The sequence below is a fragment of the Copadichromis virginalis genome, linkage group LG20 (assembly GCF_057382275.1).
Source record: "Copadichromis virginalis isolate Kocher_CV1m ecotype Utaka linkage group LG20, C_Virginalis_male_GT1.1, whole genome shotgun sequence".
In the NCBI taxonomy this organism is placed as follows: Eukaryota; Metazoa; Chordata; class Actinopteri; order Cichliformes; family Cichlidae; genus Copadichromis; species Copadichromis virginalis.
This window is the reverse complement of record NC_140637.1, coordinates 23,633,354-23,655,214: the sequence shown is the minus strand read 5'-3', so window position 1 is coordinate 23,655,214 and position 21,861 is coordinate 23,633,354. Positions and strand designations below refer to the sequence as shown.

At 42.8% G+C, this 21,861-nt stretch overlaps 2 protein-coding genes across 4 annotated transcripts in view; one reads left to right on the top strand and one right to left on the bottom strand.

Moving 5' to 3' along the window:
- opn7b (opsin 7, group member b) overlaps positions 1 to 21,861 on the bottom strand; it is a 124,585-nt gene that overhangs the window by 38,935 nt on the left and 63,789 nt on the right. For 2 of the 3 annotated variants that reach the window (XR_014917111.1, XM_085443395.1), the window contains exon 1: positions 2,744 to 2,929. The exons of the other annotated variant lie outside the window; for it this stretch is intronic. Coding sequence is in view for 1 of the 2 variants with exons in the window: in XM_085443395.1 (XP_085299521.1) it covers positions 2,744 to 2,773 (30 nt within the window). In the remaining variant the exon portion in view is untranslated. Of the gene's footprint in view, positions 1 to 2,743; positions 2,930 to 21,861 lie in introns of those variants that run through there. 3 annotated transcript variants of the gene reach the window in all.
- LOC146684849 (E3 SUMO-protein ligase ZBED1-like) lies at positions 12,914 to 15,624 on the top strand. The gene is made up of 3 exons (XM_085444492.1): positions 12,914 to 14,263; positions 14,440 to 14,692; positions 14,874 to 15,624. Exons 1-3 carry the CDS (start codon positions 13,146 to 13,148, stop codon positions 15,288 to 15,290), a joined length of 1,788 nt encoding a protein of 595 aa, XP_085300618.1. The 5' UTR covers positions 12,914 to 13,145; the 3' UTR covers positions 15,291 to 15,624.

The following is a 21,861-nucleotide window of genomic DNA, read 5'->3' as shown; positions in this document are numbered from 1 at the left end:
TGACAACTGTTCGTAGGAAACAATTTTTATTTAAGAAAGAAGGCTCTAAAAAAAATTTGATCTTCACTTCATACCATGATGGAAAAAAAGGAGAAGGCTGGTCACGTAGTTGATAAATACTCCACTTAGACAGGGTATACACATGAAGGAAATTCAAGACTATTGATCTGCTCTTCATGAGCGATCAAACGTCACTCCAGAAAGAGTTCACAAGGAACTACAAGCCTGTCCCATATTTGCTAATGTTCATGTGTCAATAATCGTGAGAATACTGAGCAACAATAAAGCACTGCGTCCCAAAAAAGAGCACATGTGCACATCTGTTTTCCGCTAAAAATGAAATGATAGGCTTTTGGAATAATGTTTTGAGGACTGATGAGACATAGAGCGTATTGTCTTATGTCTAGGGAAAGAAAACCACTGCATTCCCATTTGTGGAAAATGGTAATGGTTTTCAGCCTGGAGCTTGAACACAGAGCAAGTTGGAGCAGGTTATACTGTATGTGGAGCATAGGCTACCATAGTGATATATCCTAGAGTGATCTACCCGAAGATACCAGACTAACGGTCTAACCCTGCCACACACTACAGGCCCATTTTGAAACTGAACCTTGACAGGGTCGTACAATTTGAAGGTGGAATAGAAGACAATACTAAAATAAAACTAAAAATGGGGAACAAGTATAATTGGGTGGACAGTAGCCAAAAGAGGGATGGTAACCAGGGAGTCAGGGACCAAGCTGAGAATTAAAAAGTTGATTGATATACAAATTTGTTTTTCAGAGATTCTAAAAAAAAGAGGCAATCTTTTTTTGCATGTTTTATAATCAGGTGCAGAGAATGGTGGTTCAATTTTTGTATGATGAGCAGAGAGCTGATTACAGTTTTTAGTGACGAAAAAAATGGTCAGCATGCAAACATAGAGGTATAAAGGAACCCAGAGTGAATGTATGCTGACCTCAAGTCCAGTAGCGAGAGCAAGAGGAAAATACTTACCAATGAACAGCAGAATTAATGAATTAATGAAAATAAGTTGATGAACTTCTAGTGCATGAACTTCTTTAAATTAAGATGCATTTTTTAATGTTCATTGAAAACAAAGTGTTTTTTTTCTCTTGATAAGTGAACAATTACACAATAACAATTACTCTTAGCAAAAATAATTGTTAAATTGTCATCATCACTGAACACGTTGCTGTTAAAAAACAAAAACAAATTCTGCTTTATAGCTTGTCTTTTTCTTCCATTCATGTAATGTGATCCCAAAGCAAAAGTATGCTGCATTTTCAGTCTCCTTGATTGACCTGAAATTTCAGAATCAGTTCAATAATCCACAGAATGCTTAAATCTTCTGCTTCTCATTCTCCTTCATCTCAACCTGACTCAAGTTTGACGACTTATCACCAAGGCAGCACCAAATGGATATCTCACACATGAAAAAAAACAAATGCATATTTATACCCTTTTCCTGTTTCGTGTAAAGCAAAACATCCCAAGACACAGCATTTGAAAATGAATGATGGAATAAATGTGCTCTTGTTGTGCACTCAGACTTTCAGACTACATTTTATGTGCAGTTCTGAGTATGTGCAACAAGTTAAGTGTACATGGGAGCCAAGCCAAACTTCCATTAAGGTTTTTTATGCCTTAATGAATAAACACTGAATATTCAGCATTCAGACATTTGTATTCAGACTTCATACCATGGCTGGACTATCAGCAAGTTGATTCTAAATGATTGCAAATGATAAAAAAAAAAAACTCTACCATCACATGTTGGAACAAAGTTTGTGCTAAAGCAAGGATATTTTCACATGGGCTGTCTATGTCTATGGCCCGAAGGGAGGTAAACTACTGTACTGGTCAACCTGAGTTGTTTGTGACTGCGATTATGGGTCATGAATGAGGAGATACTAATGATTTTATTGGCTAAAAAGAAGAAATAGTTGGTTAGGGTACATGAGAAGATGTGAGTTTGGACAAACAAATAGGTATGGACAAATACTTTATTTGTAATACTTGGGTGTTGCTGTTCACTCTCCATTATATCATTTAAAATTTATATTAGTCTTAATAAAAAAGTGTGTTGGTAGCTCTGGTTTCAAAAACATATATTTCAATTGGCAGTCAGTTCAGGAAATGAACCATTTAAATGAAGAATGTGGCAAAATTGAAAAGATCAAATAATGACATACAGCATACCTGGGCCTCAGAGACACAGCTATGCAGACCTCTACTAAAATGTTAACAATTTAGTGTGATCCATTTTTAAAACATTTTCATGTTTGTTTTGGTTCTTTTGACGAGTTATTAATAGGGATGGGTATTGTTTAGGTTTTATCCGATACCGGTGCCAAATCGGTACTTTTGAAACGGTGCCGGTGCTCAAACGGTGCTCAAACCGGTGCTTAAAGAATGGAGAACACAAAATTGGTCCAAAAACCTCTCATGTTCAGCTGTTTTTTGTAAAAATATAACAACGTTAGCCTTTTCTGCAGCTATGGGGCATATATGGTATCACTCTTGGCTGGAAGCAGTGCTTAAACAATGGAAAAAACACAAACTTTGTCCTAAACCTCTCATGTTTAACTGTTTTCCACTTTTTCTTTGGTCATTTTAGCCTTTTTAGCCAGGGTGAAGGGAGTATCTGCCATCAAACAAGAGGACAGCCGCATGTAGCTATGATGATGTTTGCTAGTTCACCTTACATGCATTAATGTAATAACGTGGTTAGCCTACTCACGCAGAGAAGAACGGCTGCTGCCACCATCATCCGTCATCATTTCTGCTACACTGGCAGGGCTAGGGGCCAGGACTCTCCTCTTCGTGTTTTTGGGGGATGTTGCATAACAGGCAACCCACCCGCAGTAGATGTGCTCGGTGTGAGGTCTCGCAGCAAGCTATCAAATACAGCGCATTTCTGGGCTTTTAAAAAAAAAACCGCTATGCGTCGCCAGGTGTTTCATCGGATTTGAGGTGTTACCTCCTTTGACAGTATCACAGTATCAGCTTAAAGCACTTGTTGCAGGCTGCTGAGTTTGCATCTTTTGCTGTGAAGTACAGCCAGACTTCTGACCGCTTCGCCTTGGACATTTTTAATCTGTAGCTCTGCTCTAACGGAACGTACGTACCTGGCCCCGCCTACTATCCTCGGAAACGTAAACTGATTGGCTAGAATCTAAAGTGTATCACAGCTCAGGAAAAAAAAGCACCGAAATAAAGCACCGAAATGTGCGCTGCTTTTCGGTCTGGTTACTACCGTTTATGTCAGAACCGGTGCCATCATGGCACCGGACACCGGTACCCATCCCTAGTTATTAATATTTGTTATTGCAGTAAAGTACTGCAGCTATAAAGTCAGACCATCTACAGGTTTAGTTGATAAGAAGCCTGATGCACTCAAACAGCATTATCGAGTGGAGGAAATACTGTAAACTACACAATCTTTTAGCTTACAATCACCTATTACTCTTCAGGAGGAATGAAAGATTCATATATATGCAATTATTTTAGCACAAAATATTAGGAAAAATGTTTTCTGTTACCATCTATAATTATTTATGAGTAAACTAAGAAACTACACCACAAAGTCAGGTAAGACACAAATAGCAGGAATTTCCACCGAGATTACTTGAAATCATATCACCACCTCTCTGTCATTATATTATTGTATTATTAAATAATTCAGGTTCATCTTGTTGATCATTTCAGGTCTTGGGCTACTAGAATGACACATTATTTAGGTTACAACTAAATATTACAAAAAAATCTAGCTGTTGTCAGTAATAACAAGCAAATGAAGTAGAAGCTGTACTTCATATATTTGTTATAAACCCAAATTTACTACTCTTTTGTGTATAATTTAGGCTATTAAGAAGAATGTCCAAAAAACTGCTTTATCCATTTATTTTTTGCAGCCACGACACCTCATTTCATTTAGCATGCTTCCATAAAAATCAGAGATCAGCTATTGCAATAAACAAAAGATGCACACAGTTCCCGGGGCGATTGTGGCTCAAGAGTTGGGAGTTCGCCTTGTAATTGGAAGGTTGCCAGTTCGAGCCCCGGCTTGGACAGTCTCGGTCGTTGTGTCCTTGGGCAAGACACTTCACCTGTTGCCTACTGGTGGTGGTCAGAGGGCCCGGTGGCGCCAGTGTCCGGCAGCCTCGCCTCTGTCAGTGCGCCCCAGGGTGGCTGTGGCTACAATGTAGCTTGCCATCACCAGTGTGTGAATGGGTGGATGACTGGATATGTAAAGCGCTTTGGGGTCCTTAGGGACTAGTAAAGCGCTATATAAATAGAGGCCATTTACCATTTATTCCTTGTAAGGGGTAGAATTTGAAGTGTGATTTCATCTGGTCTACTCTAAAGAATGCAATATGCCAACAAAAAGAAACACTGAAAGAGCACAAAACAGAAAAGAAAATTCAGTACAAAAGGCTGAAAGAATGTAAAGCAGCTTTAATACGTGTAATTTTAAAGAATCTGGTTAAAGATAGACAATAACAAAAGCAATAAGGTTGCTCATTGTTTCAGCATAATAGGTGGTTTATGTCAGGTCTGAAAGATACCTAATAGCAGGGCTGAGCATCTGGGGTTGCCTAAGAAATAGATTAGAAAAGTTGTAAATGAATTCTTTACACAAGACAGGATTTGAAGGTTTCTTTATTGAAAAGATAAAATTGAAGGTTTTCTTTAGCACGCAAACAAACAAAACAAAACAAGAAACAAAACAAACAAACAAACATCTTTGCTACTGCTGAAGATTTATCCAAAAAATAAATAAATAAATAAAAAATAAAAGAAATCAGACTCTAAATCTACTGCTATTGGGTCTACTGCTGAAGATTTCTAAATCCCTCATCTTTAATAGCATGTTTATGCTTTTGCAAATAGTTTGAAAAGAGCCAAAGAACGGACTGTTCAGTTTTTGTCAGACTCTCATAGGAAACAAATATAATAGTAGCTGCAGATTTGGAGCCAAGTTATGCAGTTATTCTCAAACAATTTCAAAATGTGAGAATATAAGCATTCTCACCCAGGCAAATTGGCCCTGGGTGAGGGACCAGACAAAGAGCGATTCATAAGACCCTTATGAAAAGGACACCGAGGGAACAGTTTACCCTGCCTGGGATAGGGTTACCGGGGCCCCGCCCTGGAGCCAGGCCTGGGGAGGGTGCCCGAGGGCGAGCGTCTGGTGGCCGGGCCTTAGTCCATGGGGCCCGGCCGGGCACAGCCCGAAGAGGAGACATGGGCCCATCCTCCCGCAGGCCCACCACCCGCAGGAGGCGCCATAGGGGTCGGGTGCATTGTGTGCCGGGTGGCGGCCAGGAGCGGAGGCCCTGGCGGACTGACCCCCGGCTGCCAAGACTGGCAATAGGGACATGGAATGTCACATCTCTGGTGGGGAAGGAGCCTGAGTTAGTGCGTGAGGTTGAGAGGTACCGGCTAGATATAGTCGGGCTCACCTCTACACATGGCTTGGGCTCTGGAACCAGTCTCCTGGAGAGGGGCTGGACTCTGTCTCAGTCTGGAGTTGCCCCTGGTGAGAGGCGGCGGGCTGGGGTGGGTATTCTAATATCCCCTCGGCTTGCTGCCGGTACGAGAGGGTTTTTCCCGGTGGACGAGAGGGTTTGTTCCCTGCACCTTAGGGTCGGGGAACGGGTCCTGACTGTCATCTGCGCTTATGCGCCGAGTGGCAGTTCAGAGTACCCAGCCTTCTTAGAGTCCCTGGGGTGGGGGGGGGGTGCTGGAGGGTGCTCCACCTGGAGACTCTGTTGTCCTGCTGGGAGACTTCAATGCTCACGTGGGTAACAACAGCGAGACCTGGAGGGGCGTGATTGGGAGGAACGGCCTCCCTGATCTGAACCCGAGCGGTGCTTTGTTATTGGACTTCTGTGCTAATCACAGTTTGGCCATAACGAACACCCTGTTCGAACATAAGAGTGTCCATAAGTGCACGTGGCACCAGGACGCTCTAGGCCGTAGGTCGATGATCGATTTTGTAATCGTATCAGCAGACCTGCGACCATATGTTCTGGACACTCGGGTAAAGAGAGGGGCTGAGCTGTCAACTGATCACCACCTGGTGGTGAGTTGGATCAGGTGGTGGGGGAGGACGCTGGACAGACCTGGTGCACCTAAACGCGTAGTGAGGGTGTGCTGGGAACGTCTAGCAGAGGCCCCAGTCTGCGAGATCTTCAACGCACACCTCCGGCAGAGCTTCGACAGCATTCCGAGGGAGACTGGGGACATTGAGTCCGAATGGACCATGTTCAGAGTCTCCATTGCCGAAGCTGCTGCATTGAGCTGCGGCCGCAAGGTGGTTGGTGCCTGCCGTGGTGGTAATCCCCGAACCAAATGGTGGACACCAGAGGTGAAGGGAGCCACCAGGCTGAAGAAGGAGTCCTATCAGGCTTGGTTAGCCTGTGGGACTCCGGAGGCAGCCGACAGGTATCGACAGGCCAAGCGGAATGCGGCTCGGGCAGTGGCTGAAGCAAAAACTCGGGTGTGGGAGGAGTTCGGAGAGGCCATGGAAAAAGACTTTCGGACTGCCTCGAAGAGATTCTGGCAAACCGTCAGACGTCTCAGGAGGGGAAAGCGGTTCTCTACCTGCACTGTGTATAGTGCTGGCGGAGCGCTGCTGACGTCGACTGAGAAAATTGTCAGGCGGTGGAAGGAATACTTCGAGGACCTCCTTAATCCCACTGACACGTCTTCCGAGGAGGAAGCAGAGTCTGGGGATGAGGGGAATGACCCGCCAATTTCCGGGGGCAAGGTCACTGAGGCAGTTAAACAACTCCTTGGTGGCAGAGCCCCTGGTGTTGATGAGGTCTGCCCCGAGTTCCTGAAGGCTGTAGGGCTGTCCTGGTTGACATGCCTCTGCAATGTTGCGTGGAGATCAGGGGCAGTACCTGTGGACTGGCAGACCGGGGTGGTGGTCCCCATCTTTAAGAAGGGGGACTGGAGGGTGTGTTCCAACTACAGGGGGATCACACTCCTCAGCCTCCCTGGGAAAGTCTATGCCAGGGTGCTGGAAAGGAGAGTTCGTCCGTTAGTCGAACCTCGGATACAGGAGGAACAATGCGGTTTTCGTCCTGGTCGCGGAACACTGGACCAGCTCTTTATCCTCTCCAGGATACTTGAGGGTGCATGGGAGTTTGCCCAACCAGTCTACATGTGTTTTGTGGACTTGGAGAAGGCATTCGACCGTGTCCCTCGGGGTGTCCTGTGGGAGGTGTTGCGGGAATATGGGGTGTCTGGCCCATTGCTACGGGCCATTCGATCCCTATATAACCGTTGCAAGAGCTTGGTTCGCATTGCCGGCAATAAGTCGGACTCGTTCCCGGTGGGTGATGGGCTTCGCCAGGGCTGCCCTTTGTCTCCGGTTCTGTTCATAATTTTTATGGACAGGATTTCTAGGCGCAGCCAAGTGGCGGAGGGCTTTTGCTTTGGTGGCCTCAGAATCTCATCTCTGATTTTTGCAGATGATGTGGTTCTGTTGGCTTCATCGGGTGAGGGCCTCCAGCTCGCACTGGAACGGTTCGCAGCCGAGTGTGAAGCAGCGGGAATGAGGATCAGCACCTCCAAATCTGAGGCCATGGTTGTCAGCCGGAAAAGGGTGGAGTGCCCACTCCGGGTCGGTGATGAGTTCCTGCCCCAAGTGGAGGAGTTCAAGTATCTCAGGGTCTTGTTCTCGAGTGATGGGAGAAGGGAGCCGGAGATCGACAGACGGATTGGGGCTGAACCTGCAGTAATGCGGACGCTGCACCGGTCCGTCGTGGTGAAGAGGGAGCTGAGTGTAAAAGCGAAGCTCTCAATTTACCGGTCGATCTACGTCCCTACCCTCACTTATGGCCACGAGCTGTGGGTAGTGACCGAAAGAACGAGATCGCGGATACAAGCGGCAGAAATGAGCTTTCTCCGAAGGGTGGCTGGCCTCTCCCTTAGAGATAGGGTGAGAAGTTCGGCCATCCGGGAGGGGCTCAGAGTAGAGCAGCTGCTGCTCCACATCGAAAGGAGCCAGCTGAGGTGGTTCGGGCATCTGACAAGGATGCCCCCTGGGCGCCTCCTGGGTGAGGTGTTCCAGGCATGTCCCACCGGGAGGAGGCCCCGGGGCAGACCCAGGACACGCTGGAGAGATTATATCTCTCGGCTGGCCTGGGAACGCCTTGGTATTCCCCCGGATAAGCTGGAGGAGGTGGCTGGGGAGAGGGAGGTCTGGGCCTCTTTGCTTAGGCTGCTGCCCCCGCGACCCGGCCCCGGATAAAGCGGATGAAGATGGATGGATGGATGGATGGAGAATATAAGCAGTGAAATGACTGGACTTTGCATTGCTGCCACAAGATCTGGGCAAATTGGGCACTGAGCTGACCATGAATTCAGGTCAAAGTTCCTCTACAGCAATGTGAAAGACTGATATGGAAAAATAATACTTCAAGTTATTGCTGCTAAAAGTGCCTGTTAGTGTTCTTAGATTTCCATACACTGCTTTTGTACATTGGCTTAGTTTGTGTTAAATAAATAATCACACTGTGGACCAGATATTTTCTTATATGTCGTAATATGTAAAACTTTAGAATTAATGGAAGGTGTACTTTCTTTTTAACCATGGTTATACGTACTGGTTTTACCTTGAAAGATCAATAATGGAAATGTTCCACGTTAGGTTCTCTCTTTCTATATTTTAGCAATTTATTGGCAGTCTTGAGTCAAGCACTGGCACTGGAAGCTGATCTATATCACGCATGCTGATTTATGGAGGTGATTTATGGATTATATGTTATCAATGAGACCAGTATGAAGGTTCATAAGATCTCACAGAATGTGATCGTTTAGTGTGAAACCATTTCCTTAAATCGGGGTCACATCTAACAGAAAACATAACTCTCTGCTGACTTTTTATCAACACTGTGAAGGGTGCTAAAACTGTCTTGACTTCAGCTTGCCCTCTTTCCATACAAGTGACAAGCTTCAAAACAGAAGTACTGTACACAGAGAGACACACACACACACACACACACACACACACACACACACACACACACACACACAGAACAGACCTTCACATGACACCACGTCTGCCTGTCTTTGTGATTATTTACGTTACCTCCCACTTCCTCCCTTTTACAATCTGCTCTTCTTGCGGCAATGTCAGGGGTACAAGGGGCAAGACTGGATTAGCAGTCCGAGAAGATGAAGTCAAGGCAGAGACACTTAAAATGAGAAAATGAAAGGGGAGGGACGTACAGCAAGATAGGAATGCATGCTCACCCCCATTAGTTTGAAAAGGGGAAAGTGCAATAAAATGTAAGAGAAAGTCATAACATGATTGTCAGCTTCTAGCCGAGTTGTGGAATTGGAGCTAATCACTGTAGAGAACGTCTTGGACAGTTTAAGCCTTGCTGTCACACAACCGGAACTTACAGTCTTCACGAATTACATGTACAGACACAAGGTTCAACAACAAAGAGCGAGGGCAAAATTTTCAAGGAGACAAAGGGAGGTGGAAATGTTATAAAAGGATTGTAGGCTGGGACAAATAGGCAAGGACAAGTGTAGGATGAGGGAAATCCTATAACTGAAATTGTCAGAAGCATCGAGGGCAGAATGATGGAGATTAGTCAGAAGAAATATGAGACAAAGAGAAAATTTTGTAGAAATGAAAACATCCAAGCAACTCTCACATATCATTGAATCCCCTTGTGGAAAGAAAAGTGATTAAGAGAGCTGGACACTAAAGAGTCCAGCTTTTCTTCTGAAGTTATTTGGAAAACAGATGACTGTTTCTCATTCACTGATCCCCTGAGTCTGATATCAAAGACAGCAGTAGGGGAATAACAAGTTGCACATATTTGAATTTGCAAGTCTTGAGTCTTTGGAATAGTGGTGTTTAGCTCTCTATGGCATGGCGTCGCTCTCAGGCAACAAACCACATTTATTGGATGACCTGAGTGTTTATTCTTCAGGAACCAAATCTGCACAGGATGCAATGTCAGCTACTTCTAACGCTAATATCATTTTTGAAATAAGTATACAAAAACATATGTGCGTGTACATGAGTATATGAAGAAGAATATTTTGGTGTTTTAAAGACAGATTTTGATTTCATTTATTTATTCAAATAGCATATTTTTTTAACCTTTGTGTTCCAACATTATGCAGTTGGAACACTTTTTTAGGGCAATGATGCTGAAGCAGTCAGTGATTGATATATCAATCCCAAGAACCTCAAGCTTCTAAAAATGAGGGTGAAATATTTTTTTCTCAGAAAAAGACAAAAACAAAATTTAAATTGTAGCTTTGAAAATTAGCAAAACCAGCCTTTCTTGAGTTGTTTATAATACTGTAAATTGCTTTATTTGTTCTTATATATGCTGCATGTAACAGACAATACATTTAACTCTACATATCTTGTTTCTCAGCAACACTGTGCTTTAATGTTACTCGCTACTGTGATAAGGACAGCGTAAATAAACAACATCACAATTTCCTGAGTGAAATGCTTGATTCACAATGAATAAAATTATCTAGGGAAGAGCTATTACACACATGATTGAATTAGCATTAGTGTTGCTCATAATTAAAACATGCTAATAAGAGGCAACCTGCTAACAGATAAATTGATGTTTTGTTTTGGAAGAAATTACTGCTTTAATCATCTTTGGTAACATGTAGTCTTCAATTGTTTGCCTTCTTTCTTCTTTGTGCAAAGGGTTTTGATATTACATACTGAAATTCTGCAACCTTCTATGCTGTGTTGTTAATTTTAAACTATCAAAGAACTTATTGATTATTGGTTTAATCGTTACTGAAGTATTATAACAGAATATGATTTGCATGTAAATTCTATGTTCACTTTTCAACATTTATTTTTTTATCATCTTCTATATGTGGTGTGTATATGTTAAAATTGCTGTGACATCCCTTATGCCCCAGTTATGCAGGCCTAGCGACTGGTTAACTACTGCCTGGTCATCACTGGTTGCTAGGAAAATGTTTATTCCCTGACCGGTTGGGAAGTGGTTGTGGGAGGTTGTTAGCAGTATAGGTGAACTCAATCACAAAGGAAGAATACAATGTTGCACTGAAAACCTCAATCTGATTGCTTTGGTCACTTGCAGTTTGCTGTGGTCATCCTTAGTTAAAGATGCTGACTTTAATTCAATTCAATTTTATTTATATAGCACCAAATCGCAACAAAAGTCGCCTCAAGGCACTTCATAGGTACAAAGAAAAACCCAACAATCATATGACCCCCTATGAGCAAGCACTTTGGCAACAGTGGGAAGGAAAAACTCTCTTTTAACAGGAAGAAACCTCCGGCAGGACCAGGCTCAGGGAGGGGCGGGGCCATCTGCTGCAACCGGTTGGGGTGAGAGAAGGAAGACAGGATAAAAGACATGCTGTGGAAGAGAGACTGAGATTAATAACAGATATGATTCAATGCAGGGAGGTCTATTAACACATACTGAGTGAAAAAGGTGAGTGGAAAGGAAAAACCCAATGCATCATGGGAATCCCCGGCAGCCTACATCTATTGCAGCATAACATAAATCTTGAAAGTAGAGATAATGTCTGTCTCCAGAATCCAAACTGGAAGCTGGTTCCACAGAAGAGGGGCCTGAAAACTGAAGGCTCTGCCTCCCGTTCTACTTTTAAATACTCTAGGAACAACAAGTAGGCCTGCAGTGTGAAAGCGAAGTGCTCTAATAGGGTGATATGGTCCTACAAGGTCATTAACCCTTTAGAGCCGATCGGAGCGGGCACGCTCTGTTTTGCGTAACTATTTTTAAATCCCAGAAGCACTGCAACCACGTAAGCTAGCGCAAAAATTTTTTTTGCATATGAAACCGGAGGAGTTGTACTTACATCTTATGCCATCAGCTTGTCCTAGGTCACGGTTTCCTTCCACATAAAGCTTTGCAAAAACTGCATAAAAAGCGCTTGCAGGAACAAAAACATAACATTCCAGAAACACGCTTTGCCGATCAGATCAGCTGTTCATAACACTTCCTACGTTGGAATAGACATCAGCGCGAACTTTTGCATTTCCGCCATTACCTGCCCGAAACCGGAAGTGACGTCATTTTCGCGGAAATGTAGTCTTTTTTTACCATCAGGGCCCTGTGCTTCGTACGTCGCTTACTACATCCAAGATCAAATGAAACATCCAAGACCAAATCATCGCGCTAACTCTGAGCTCGCTATTCCGGTTCCCCGAACACACCTGTTGTTGACGATTAGTATAGCTGGATGAAGTAATGTGAGATCACTGGGTGGCCCAACAGGGGCTACGCATCGATAGTAGAAACATTGATCGGCAACCCTTTGATTGGTCGGCGAAAATGTCGAAGGAGCGCGCTCGGTATTTTTCGGCAGCAGAGCAAGAACTCTTGAGTGAGGGATTTCAGGAGTTTCAGAGTTTAATTAAAACGCAAGGGAACACTGCAAAGGCTGCAAAAGCAAGGAGAGAGGGCTGGCAGAAAGTTGCTGACAAATCAAACTTGTAAGTAATTCAATAATAACAATAATAATGGAGTGGATTTATATAGCGCTTTTCAAGGCACCCAAAGCGCTTTACAATGCCACTATTCATTCACTCTCACATTCACACACTGGTGGAGGCAGCTACGGTTGTAGCCACAGCTGCCCTGGGGCAGACTGACAGAAGCCAGGCTGCCATATTGCGCCATCGGCCCCTCTGGCCAACACCAGTAGGCGGTAGGGTAGATTTATCATATCACACCATATTATCCAATATTATATTACATTATATTATATTATAATATGTTATATTATATCCCCTTTCACATTAGAGCCACAACAGGACCCACTAGAACATGGGAACAAGTAAAAGTGAAATATAAGAATATTCTACAGAATGGTAATATTTATCACTTATATTTAGGGGTGTCAAATTATCGCGTTAATTGCGATTAATTAATTACAATGCTATTTAGCGCGTTATGTTTTTTAATCTCGTTAATCTAATTTTTAATCTCTTGACGTCATTGATTTTGTATGAGAGTTGCTATGTTATAAAATCCGTTTTTATGTGCTGGGCTCCTTGTGCTTGACTTGTTGGGGGTGGAGTCACGTCGTGAGGTCAAGGTGAGAAGTGGTGATTAGCTTACAGTGTGGATATGGAGGCGCATCTGAGAGTTGTTGGCCCAATGAACGGGAAATTTGTATTTCATAAACGCCCCGACGGCACCATTGACAAAGGTAAAGTGGTTTGCCTAGAGTGTAAGAAGGAGTTTGCTTACCACCGAAGCAGCTCAAGTTTGGCCTATCACCTCAACGCAAAGCACCCAGCCGCGAGTGCAGCAACAGCTAGCAGTGAAGACGTTAGCAATATAGCAAGCCAGAGCAAAGCTTTTCGCCAAACAAAACTAGAGAATACCCCTCGTATGAGCAAGTCTGCGACCGACAGGCTGACTAATGTTATTGCCAAGTGGATAGCGATGAACTGTAGGCCGATAAATATAGTAGAGGACGAAGGATTGACAGAGGTGTTGCAAATTGCGTCCAATGACCCGTCATACAAGCCGCCGTGCAGGACTACAGTAACGACCAAAATCAGCAAAATGTACGACGGCGAAAAGAAAAACAAACTTGAGATTTTGGCGGAGGATTCTCCCAACTGTGTTGCTATAACCGGAGATCACTGGACCTCAGCTGGCAACCACAGCTATTTTGGGGTGACTGGACACTTTATTGATAGTGAGTGGAACCTCAACTCATTTGCACTGACCGTCATGAGAACAGAAACCAGGCACTTTGCTGATAAATGCGCCGAACAGTTCCTCAAGGTAGCAAATGACTGGGGTATTGAAAACAAGATATCCACCATTGGCACAGACAGCGCAGCAAACATGCTGGCTGCTATGAGAGCACTTCCATATGAGCACATCGCCTGCAATGCTCACATTCTCCAGAGGACCATCACGGTATGTCTCGATAGCAGTGGTTTTGTCGGTGTACTGGCAAAGTGCCGCAAGATTGTTGGTCATTTTAAACAAAGCCCTGCGAGTACCACAGAACTTAACCAACAACAAGTAGCACTCGGAAAGAAGAGCGATCAACTTATACAGGATGTACCCACCAGGTGGAACTCGACTCTCGCAATGGTCTCACGCCTCCTATGTAACCGAGAGGCTGTCCAGGCTACGTTGGACCAACAGAACCACAGGTTGGTCTTGCCAACCGAAGCTGAGTGGGCGAAACTGCAGAGGCTGGAGCTCCTGCTTGAACCATGCAAGTAAGTTCAAATAAACACCTTCCCATTTTAATTATATAAACTACTGTTACATGTGTAAAATCAAAATTAATGAACATAACAAGGAACTTTTAAGGACAATTAAATTGGAAATCAGTTACACTTTGATTTAAATGAATCCAGCTAGGTTTATTTAGCAAACCTCTCCACCTCTGCAGGTATGTGACAGAGCTGCTGGGTGGTGAGGCCTACGTCTCTTGCTCTGTAGTGCTGCCTGCTTTTCGCCATCTGTACCGTGTCATGGACATTACTGATGATGATCCTGCCTACGTGGTGAAGTTCAAGAATGCCTTCCAGAAGGATCTGGCAGCACGACGAGCTAATGGCAACGAGATATGGTTCGAGGTGGCCACAGCATTGGATCCACGGTTTAAGGATTTGAAATGTCTTCCAAGAGAAAAGAGGGAACAGGTAGGACAATAAGGTTAAGCTGGACTAATGAGTCCAATTCATTATCAAATCAAACTTTTATTTATTATATGGAACACAAAGTTCTTTACAAGATTAAATAAAATTTAAAAAAAGCACTTAGTTTTAATCACAATCATTCATTCATTCATTCATTCATTCATTCATTCATTCATTCATTCAGGTGTGGACCATTCTGGAGAATATGCTCCAGGCAGCAGAGCCCAGAAGAGCAGATAGTCTCCAGCCCTCCACAGAGGATGATGGACCAGCTCAGAAGAAGAGGAGGAGCGAACTCCTTCTGGGGTCTGACTCTGACTCAGAAGATGGAATTGAGTCTGGAGAGCTGCAGCGCTACAGAGCAGAACCCAGCATCAGTATTGATGACTGTCCCCTGCAGTGGTGGTATGCTCACTCAGGAGTCTATGAAAAGCTGTCAGTCCTAGCACAAAAGTACCTGGCCTCCCCAGCTACCTCTGTACCCTGTGAGAGACTCTTTAGCCTTGCAGGCCACATAGTGCAAAAGAAAAGGGCAGCCTTGCTTCCAGAAAATGTTACCAGGCTGGTGTGTCTTAGCGACTGGCTGAGGAAGAAGAAATGAGACACATGTGGTCAGCATAGCTGCTGTGTCATTTGTAGCCTACTAGAATAGATTGCTTGATGTTCAGCACTTTTTTTTTTGTGATGGAAGAATACTTTGATGTGCTAACTTGCAGCACTGCAATGTCAGTTTTATTTTTCATTATCTGAAGCAGAGGAATTTCAGTGCTGTATTGCTCAGAAAAGAGCAACTCTGATGTGCTAACTTGCAGCACTTAATTTATTTGATTTGATTTGTATTTATTTTTCCACTTATTTTACAAAAGAATACAACAGTATGTAAATGGTTGCATCTGTTTAACGTTTGTTAAACAATAAATGACTTTATAAAGTCACTTTCTTTGTTATAACAGTCTTTTGGTCTGCCACAATAAGTTGAGGGCTTTCCTCAGCTATTTTTAGGTGAGATTAAAAAAGAGATTAATTAGATCAATTAATTAAAAATCATAATTAATTAATCTCTTTTTTTTTTTTAATCTCTTGACAGCACTACTTATATTGCTTGTCGTCTCTTGGAAAGAGACCCTGGAATACTCTGTTTGTTTGTTCATAACAGCAACCAAGAAAAGGGCAGAGCAAAAAAAAAGACAGGTGGTGGTCCTGCACCCCCTCGTCAACAAGTTGGTTAAGTGAATAATACCCTCACGGGAAAATCGATATCTCTCTATGAGCACACTGTCGCGCTGAGCTAAAGGATCCTGTCTGTCCCGCAATATACGCTGAATTCTGAGGACTCTCCTTATCAATCTTGCACCTTCCGCAATGGGTTGCTCGCGTAAACGGACAGGATATGACTGCGACAGACTTCCCAAATCCACCTTCGCTTTTATAGCCGTGGTCTCTCATCTTGATTACACGAAGTAATTTACAATTACTACTCTGAAATATGAATTACATCTGTAATAATCACATACATGTAATAGAATGTTAATAGTACATTTCCCTTTTTTAGGGAATGACCTGTATGTATCTGTGTGAAATCAATAAAAGGATCAAGTGCTGCATTATCTTTAGTTACATTGATGTTATTTATTTATGGTGAAACAGTGGTGGAATATCGCTGTTGCTTTCGTATGAATGACGCGGACATACCTGCGTGGCCGCGATCTAATCCTGTTTACATAAAGTAAACCTGCTCCCCAGCAGGTTTACGCTTACGGCTCTGTTGCTATGACAGCAAGTCCCGGATGGGCTTCGGGGAACCGAACGATCCAGGATCACGCGAAATCGTCAACAATCTCATCCAGCTAACTCACTTAGCGCGGTACGAAGAACAGGCCCCAGGGCCTCAGGGCCTATACTGGTCTTTTTAAAAGTTATCTTTGACTTTATGACTTTCTGTGTCGTTTCTGGGATGCTTAGGACTCATATTGCACTGCTGGAAATAGTTTATTTTGATGCATATGCTGCTTTTTTGCAAATTTGCAGTATAATATTTATTTTCGTTTTTCCTGCAGTGTATAAAAATTGGTGTATTTCAAAAATAAAACTATGAAGACACTCAAAATAAATTTCCTGTGGTGGGAAACTATGTTGTGCAACTTTTTTGTATTTACAGTATTGAGGGATAAGCCTCTTAAATTTCTCTAAGTACAAATATATGTTAAAAAAGCAAAAACGATTTTCAATTTTTTTGTAGTTTATTGCACTTTTTTGCAATTTATGTAATTACTATGCACTTAATGAATACATATTATTAAAATCTGGGCTATAATGGTTGTATTGATGTATAGCAACTTGAAATGCTCCCAAAAATGGCTCCACAGCATGTAAAAATATAATATAAGCTCTGGCGGACTTGGTTCTATGGTAGGTCTTAAAGGGTTAAGATAAGATGGGGCCTGATTATTTAAGACCTTGTATGTGAGGAGCAGGATTTTGAATTCAATTCTGGATTTAACAGGAAGCCAATGAAGGGAAGCCAAAACAGGAGAAATCTGCTCTCTCTTTCTAGTCCCTGTCAGGACTGTTGCTGCAGCATTTTGGATTAACTGAAGGCTTTTCAGCGAGTTTTTAGGACTTCCTGATAATAATGAATTACAGTAGTCCAGCCTGGAAGTAATAAATGCATGAACTAGTTTTTCAGCGTCACTCTGAGACAGGATATTTCTAATTTTAGAGATGTTGCGCAAATGGAAGAAAGCAGTCTTACATATTTGTTTAATATGTGCGTTGAAGGACATATCCTGGTCAAAAATGACTCCAAGGTTCCTCACAGCGTTACTGGAGGCCAAGGTAATGCCATCCAGAGTAAGAGTCTGGTTAGATACCATATTTCTAAGATTTTCATGGCCAAGTACAATAACCCCAGTTTGATCTGAATTAAGAAGCAGAAAGTTTTCGGCCATCCAGGTCTTTATGTCTTTAAGACATTCCTGCAGTTTAACTAATTGGTGTGTGTTATCTGGCTTCATGAGCTGGGTGTCATCTGCATAGGAGTGAAAATGTATGTACAGTGGGGCAAAAAAGTATTTAGTCAGTCACCGATTGTGCAAGTTCCCCCACCTAAAATGATGACAGAGGTCAGTAATTTGCACCAGAGGTACACTTCAACTGTGAGAGACAGAATGTGAAAGAAAAATCCATGAATCCACATGGTAGGATTTGTAAAGAATTTATTCGTAAATCAGGGTGGAAAATAAGTATTTGGTCAATAACAAAAATACAACTCAATACTTTGTAACATAACCTTTGTTGGCAATAACAGAGGTCAAACGTTTACTATAGGTCTTTACCAGGTTTGCACACACAGTAGCTGGTATTTTGGCCCATTCCTCCATGCAGATCTTCTCGAGAGCAGTGATGTTTTGGGGCTGTCGCCGAGCAACACGGACTTTCAACTCCCGCCACAGATTTTCTATGGGGTTGAGGTCTGGAGACTGGCTAGGCCACTCCAGGACTTTCAAATGCTTCTTACGGAGCCACTCCTTTGTTGCCCGGGCGGTGTGTTTTGGATCATTGTCATGTTGGAAGACCCAGCCTCGTTTCATCTTCAAAGTTCTCACTGATAGAAGGAGGTTTTGGCTCAAAATCTCACGATACATGGCCCCATTCATTCTGTCCTTAACACGGATCAGTCGTCCTGTCCCCTTGGCAGAAAAACAGCCCCATAGCATGATGTTTCCACCCCCATGCTTCACAGTAGGTATGGTGTTCTTGGGATGCAACTCAGTATTCTTCGTCCTCCAAACACGACGAGTTGAGTTTATACCAAAAAGTTCTACTTTGGTTTCATCTGACCACATGACATTCTCCCAATCCTCTGCTGTATCATCCATGTGCTCTCTGGCAAACTTCAGACGGGCCTGGACATGCACTGGCTTCAGCAGCGGAACACGTCTGGCACTGCGGGATTTGATTCCCTGCCGTTGTAGTGTGTTACTGATGGTGACCTTTGTTACTTTGGTCCCAGCTCTCTGCAGGTCATTCACCAGGTCCCCCCGTGTGGTTCTGGGATCTTTGCTCACCGTTCTCATGATCATTTTGACCCCACGGGATGAGATCTTGCGTGGAGCCCCAGATCGAGGGAGATTATCAGTGGTCTTGTATGTCTTCCATTTTCTGATGATTGCTCCCACAGTTGATTTTTTCACACCAAGCTGCTTGCCTATTGTAGATTCACTCTTCCCAGTCTGGTGCAGGTCTACAATACTTTTCCTGGTGTCCTTCGAAAGCTCTTTGGTCTTGGCCATGGCGGAGTCTGACTGTTTGAGGCTGTGGACAGGTGTCTTTTATACAGATGATGAGTTCAAACAGGTGCCATTCATACAGGTAACGAGTGGGGGACAGAAAAGCTTCTTACAGAAGACGTTACAGGTCTGTGAGAGCCAGAGATTTTCCTTGTTTGAGGTGACCAAATACTTATTTTCCACCCTAATTTACGAATAAATTCTTTACAAATCCTACCATGTGAATTCATGGATTTTTTTTTCACATTCTGTCTCTCACAGTTGAAGTGTACCTCTGGTGCAAATTACTGACCTCTGTTAAGTGGGGGAACTTGCACAATCGGTGGCTGACTAAATACTTTTTTACCCCACTGTATGTCTTCTAATGATGCTGCCTAAGGGAAGCATGTATAATGTAAACAGAATTGGTCCTAGCACTGAACCCTGTGGAACTCCATAATTAACATTAGTGTGTGAAGAGGACTCTCCACTTACATGTACAAATTGGAGTCTATTAGATAGATATGATACAAACCACTGCAGCACAGTACATGTAATACCTACAGCATGTTCTAATCGCTCTAATAGGATATTATGGTCAACAGTATCGAACGCTGCACTGAGGTCTAGCAGGACAAGTACAGAGATGAGTCCACTGTCAGAGGCCATAAGAAGATCATTTGGAACCTTCACTAAAGCTGTTTCTGTGCTGTGATGAGCTCTGAAACTTGATGTTTGATATGAAAGGAAGTTGGAGATTGGCCTATAATTAGCTAAGACTGCTGGGTCTAGAGATGGCTTTTTGAGTAAAGGTTTAACTACAGCCAGCTTGAAGGCCTGTGGTACATAGCTGATTATTAGAGATAGGTTGATCATATTTAAGATCGAAGAATTAATTAATGGCAGGACTTCTTTGAGCAGTTTTTTAGGAATGGGGTCTAAAAGACACGTTGATGGTTTGGAGGAAGTAATTGTTGAAGTTAACTCAGAAAGATCAATTGGAGAAAAAGAGTCTAACTTAACAAGTACTACTAAAGTACTAAAAGTAGCTGTAGATAATGTTACATCTGTGGGATGATTATTGGTAATTTTTCCTCTAATGATAAAAATTGTATTTGTGAAGAAGTTCATGAAGTCATTACTAGTTAACGTTAAAGGGATGGTTGGCTCAAAAGAGCTCTGCCTTTTTGTCAGCCTGGCTACAGTGCTGAAGAGAAACCTGGGGTTATTCTTATTTTCTTCAATCAGTGATGAATAGTAAGATGTTCTGGCTTTGCGGAGGGCTTTCTTGTAAATCAGCAAACTATTTCTCCAGGTTAAATGATGATCTTCTAAATTTGTGGCACGCCATTTCCTCTCCAGCTTACGAGTCATCTGTACTGCAAACGCTCACCAACGAGTGCTAAAGAAATAGCCAAAATTGCAACGTAAACTGGAAACAGAGAGGGTTTGCCTTCAATCTCAGAATTGAACCTTTTGAGATAAGTTGGTTTCATTAGGAAGGTGCAATGCCAAGGTGTTAGCCAGATGTGCCACAGGGTTGTAACAGGGTCAGTTATAACAATTTCTGAGTTCCCATTTCTTTCATGTAATCTTTTCACTACGCTCTGTTTGTGAATATAGCAAAAACTTTTATTTTTCTTTTTTACACCAAAACCCAGTTTACACTGCACAACACGTTAGTAAATCTGTAATACCCAAACTATAGCAAACATCTCCACACAGCCAGTTAAGGACACCTGCTTTTACAGCACCAAAGCTGATAATGATTATGGTAAATGGCCTGCATTTGTATAGCACTTTTCTAGTCCCTAAGGACCCCAAAGCGTTTCACACTACATTCAGTCATTCACCCATTCACACACACATTCACACACTGGCGATGGCAAGCCACATTGTAGCCACAGCTGCCCTGGGGCGCACTGACAGAGGCGAGGCTGCCGGACACTGGCGCCACCGGGCCCTCTGACCACCACCAGTAGGCAAACACGGGGTTAGTATCTTGCCCAAGGATATTTGGCATGCAGCCAGGAGGCAGCCTGGGATCGAACCACCGACCTTCTGATTAGTGGCTGACTTGCTCTGCCACCTGAGCTACAGCCACCATATTAGAACAAATACAGGCAATTAAATACAAAGATCTGATTCATGTGCAATTACACATGAAGAGAAAAAGCAACACTCGCCAAAAGAACTATTTAATCAATCCTTTAAAATGATTGAAAACTCATTACCAGTCCTGACAATTTGAAGTCCTTGAAACAGGACAAGCGTATTTAAAAGCCTTATCCCTCTTAAAATTATTCTGATTCTCAGGAGAAACATTTGTAAAATATTGTGAGAGCTGTGCTGATTGTACATTTTACACATATATGCAAACAGATTGGAAAGAAGCAGCCGAAGAAGAGATTTGTATATAAAATTCAACCAATGGGAAGGTCTGCAGACATACAGAGATGACCACTTAGCAGCGACATACATAGAACAGGGATATATACTCAATTTCCACATCCACTAATAAAATGTAAAGCATACTGGTCTCTAAACTCTTTAGGTTACTGACCAGGTGCATTCAAAAGAGCAGATCACAGTAATACAGTAAAGGTATAAATAACTAATAAATAAATAAATAGTAGAGACATTAAGTGTTTCCTTACTTGGAGAGAGAGAGAAACAAAGTCCTTAAAAAACAAGAAATGTAATTTAAGTTTCATCTTGGACTTACACACTTCTTGTCAAAACACTTGGAGATAAAAGGACATAATGAAACACTGCAAACAATCCTTTGTTGAAAAAAGGCTTTTTGCCAACAAAAACATACACACTTTGGAATACTTTATTAAAGCAGTAATAACACAGTCATATATTTTAGGCAAAGCCAACAAAGTGACTCTAGGAGCCTGT

Bases quoted from the DNA above. Each gene is read 5' to 3' on its own strand.
- LOC146684849 (XM_085444492.1), top strand. From the start codon at position 13,146: ATGGAGGCGCATCTGAGAGTTGTTGGCCCAATGAACGGGAAATTTGTA. The intron at 14,264-14,439 runs GTAAGTTCAAAT...CCACCTCTGCAG, and splicing joins CTCCTGCTTGAACCATGCAA to GTATGTGACAGAGCTGCTGG. The intron at 14,693-14,873 runs GTAGGACAATAA...TCATTCATTCAG, and splicing joins CAAGAGAAAAGAGGGAACAG to GTGTGGACCATTCTGGAGAA.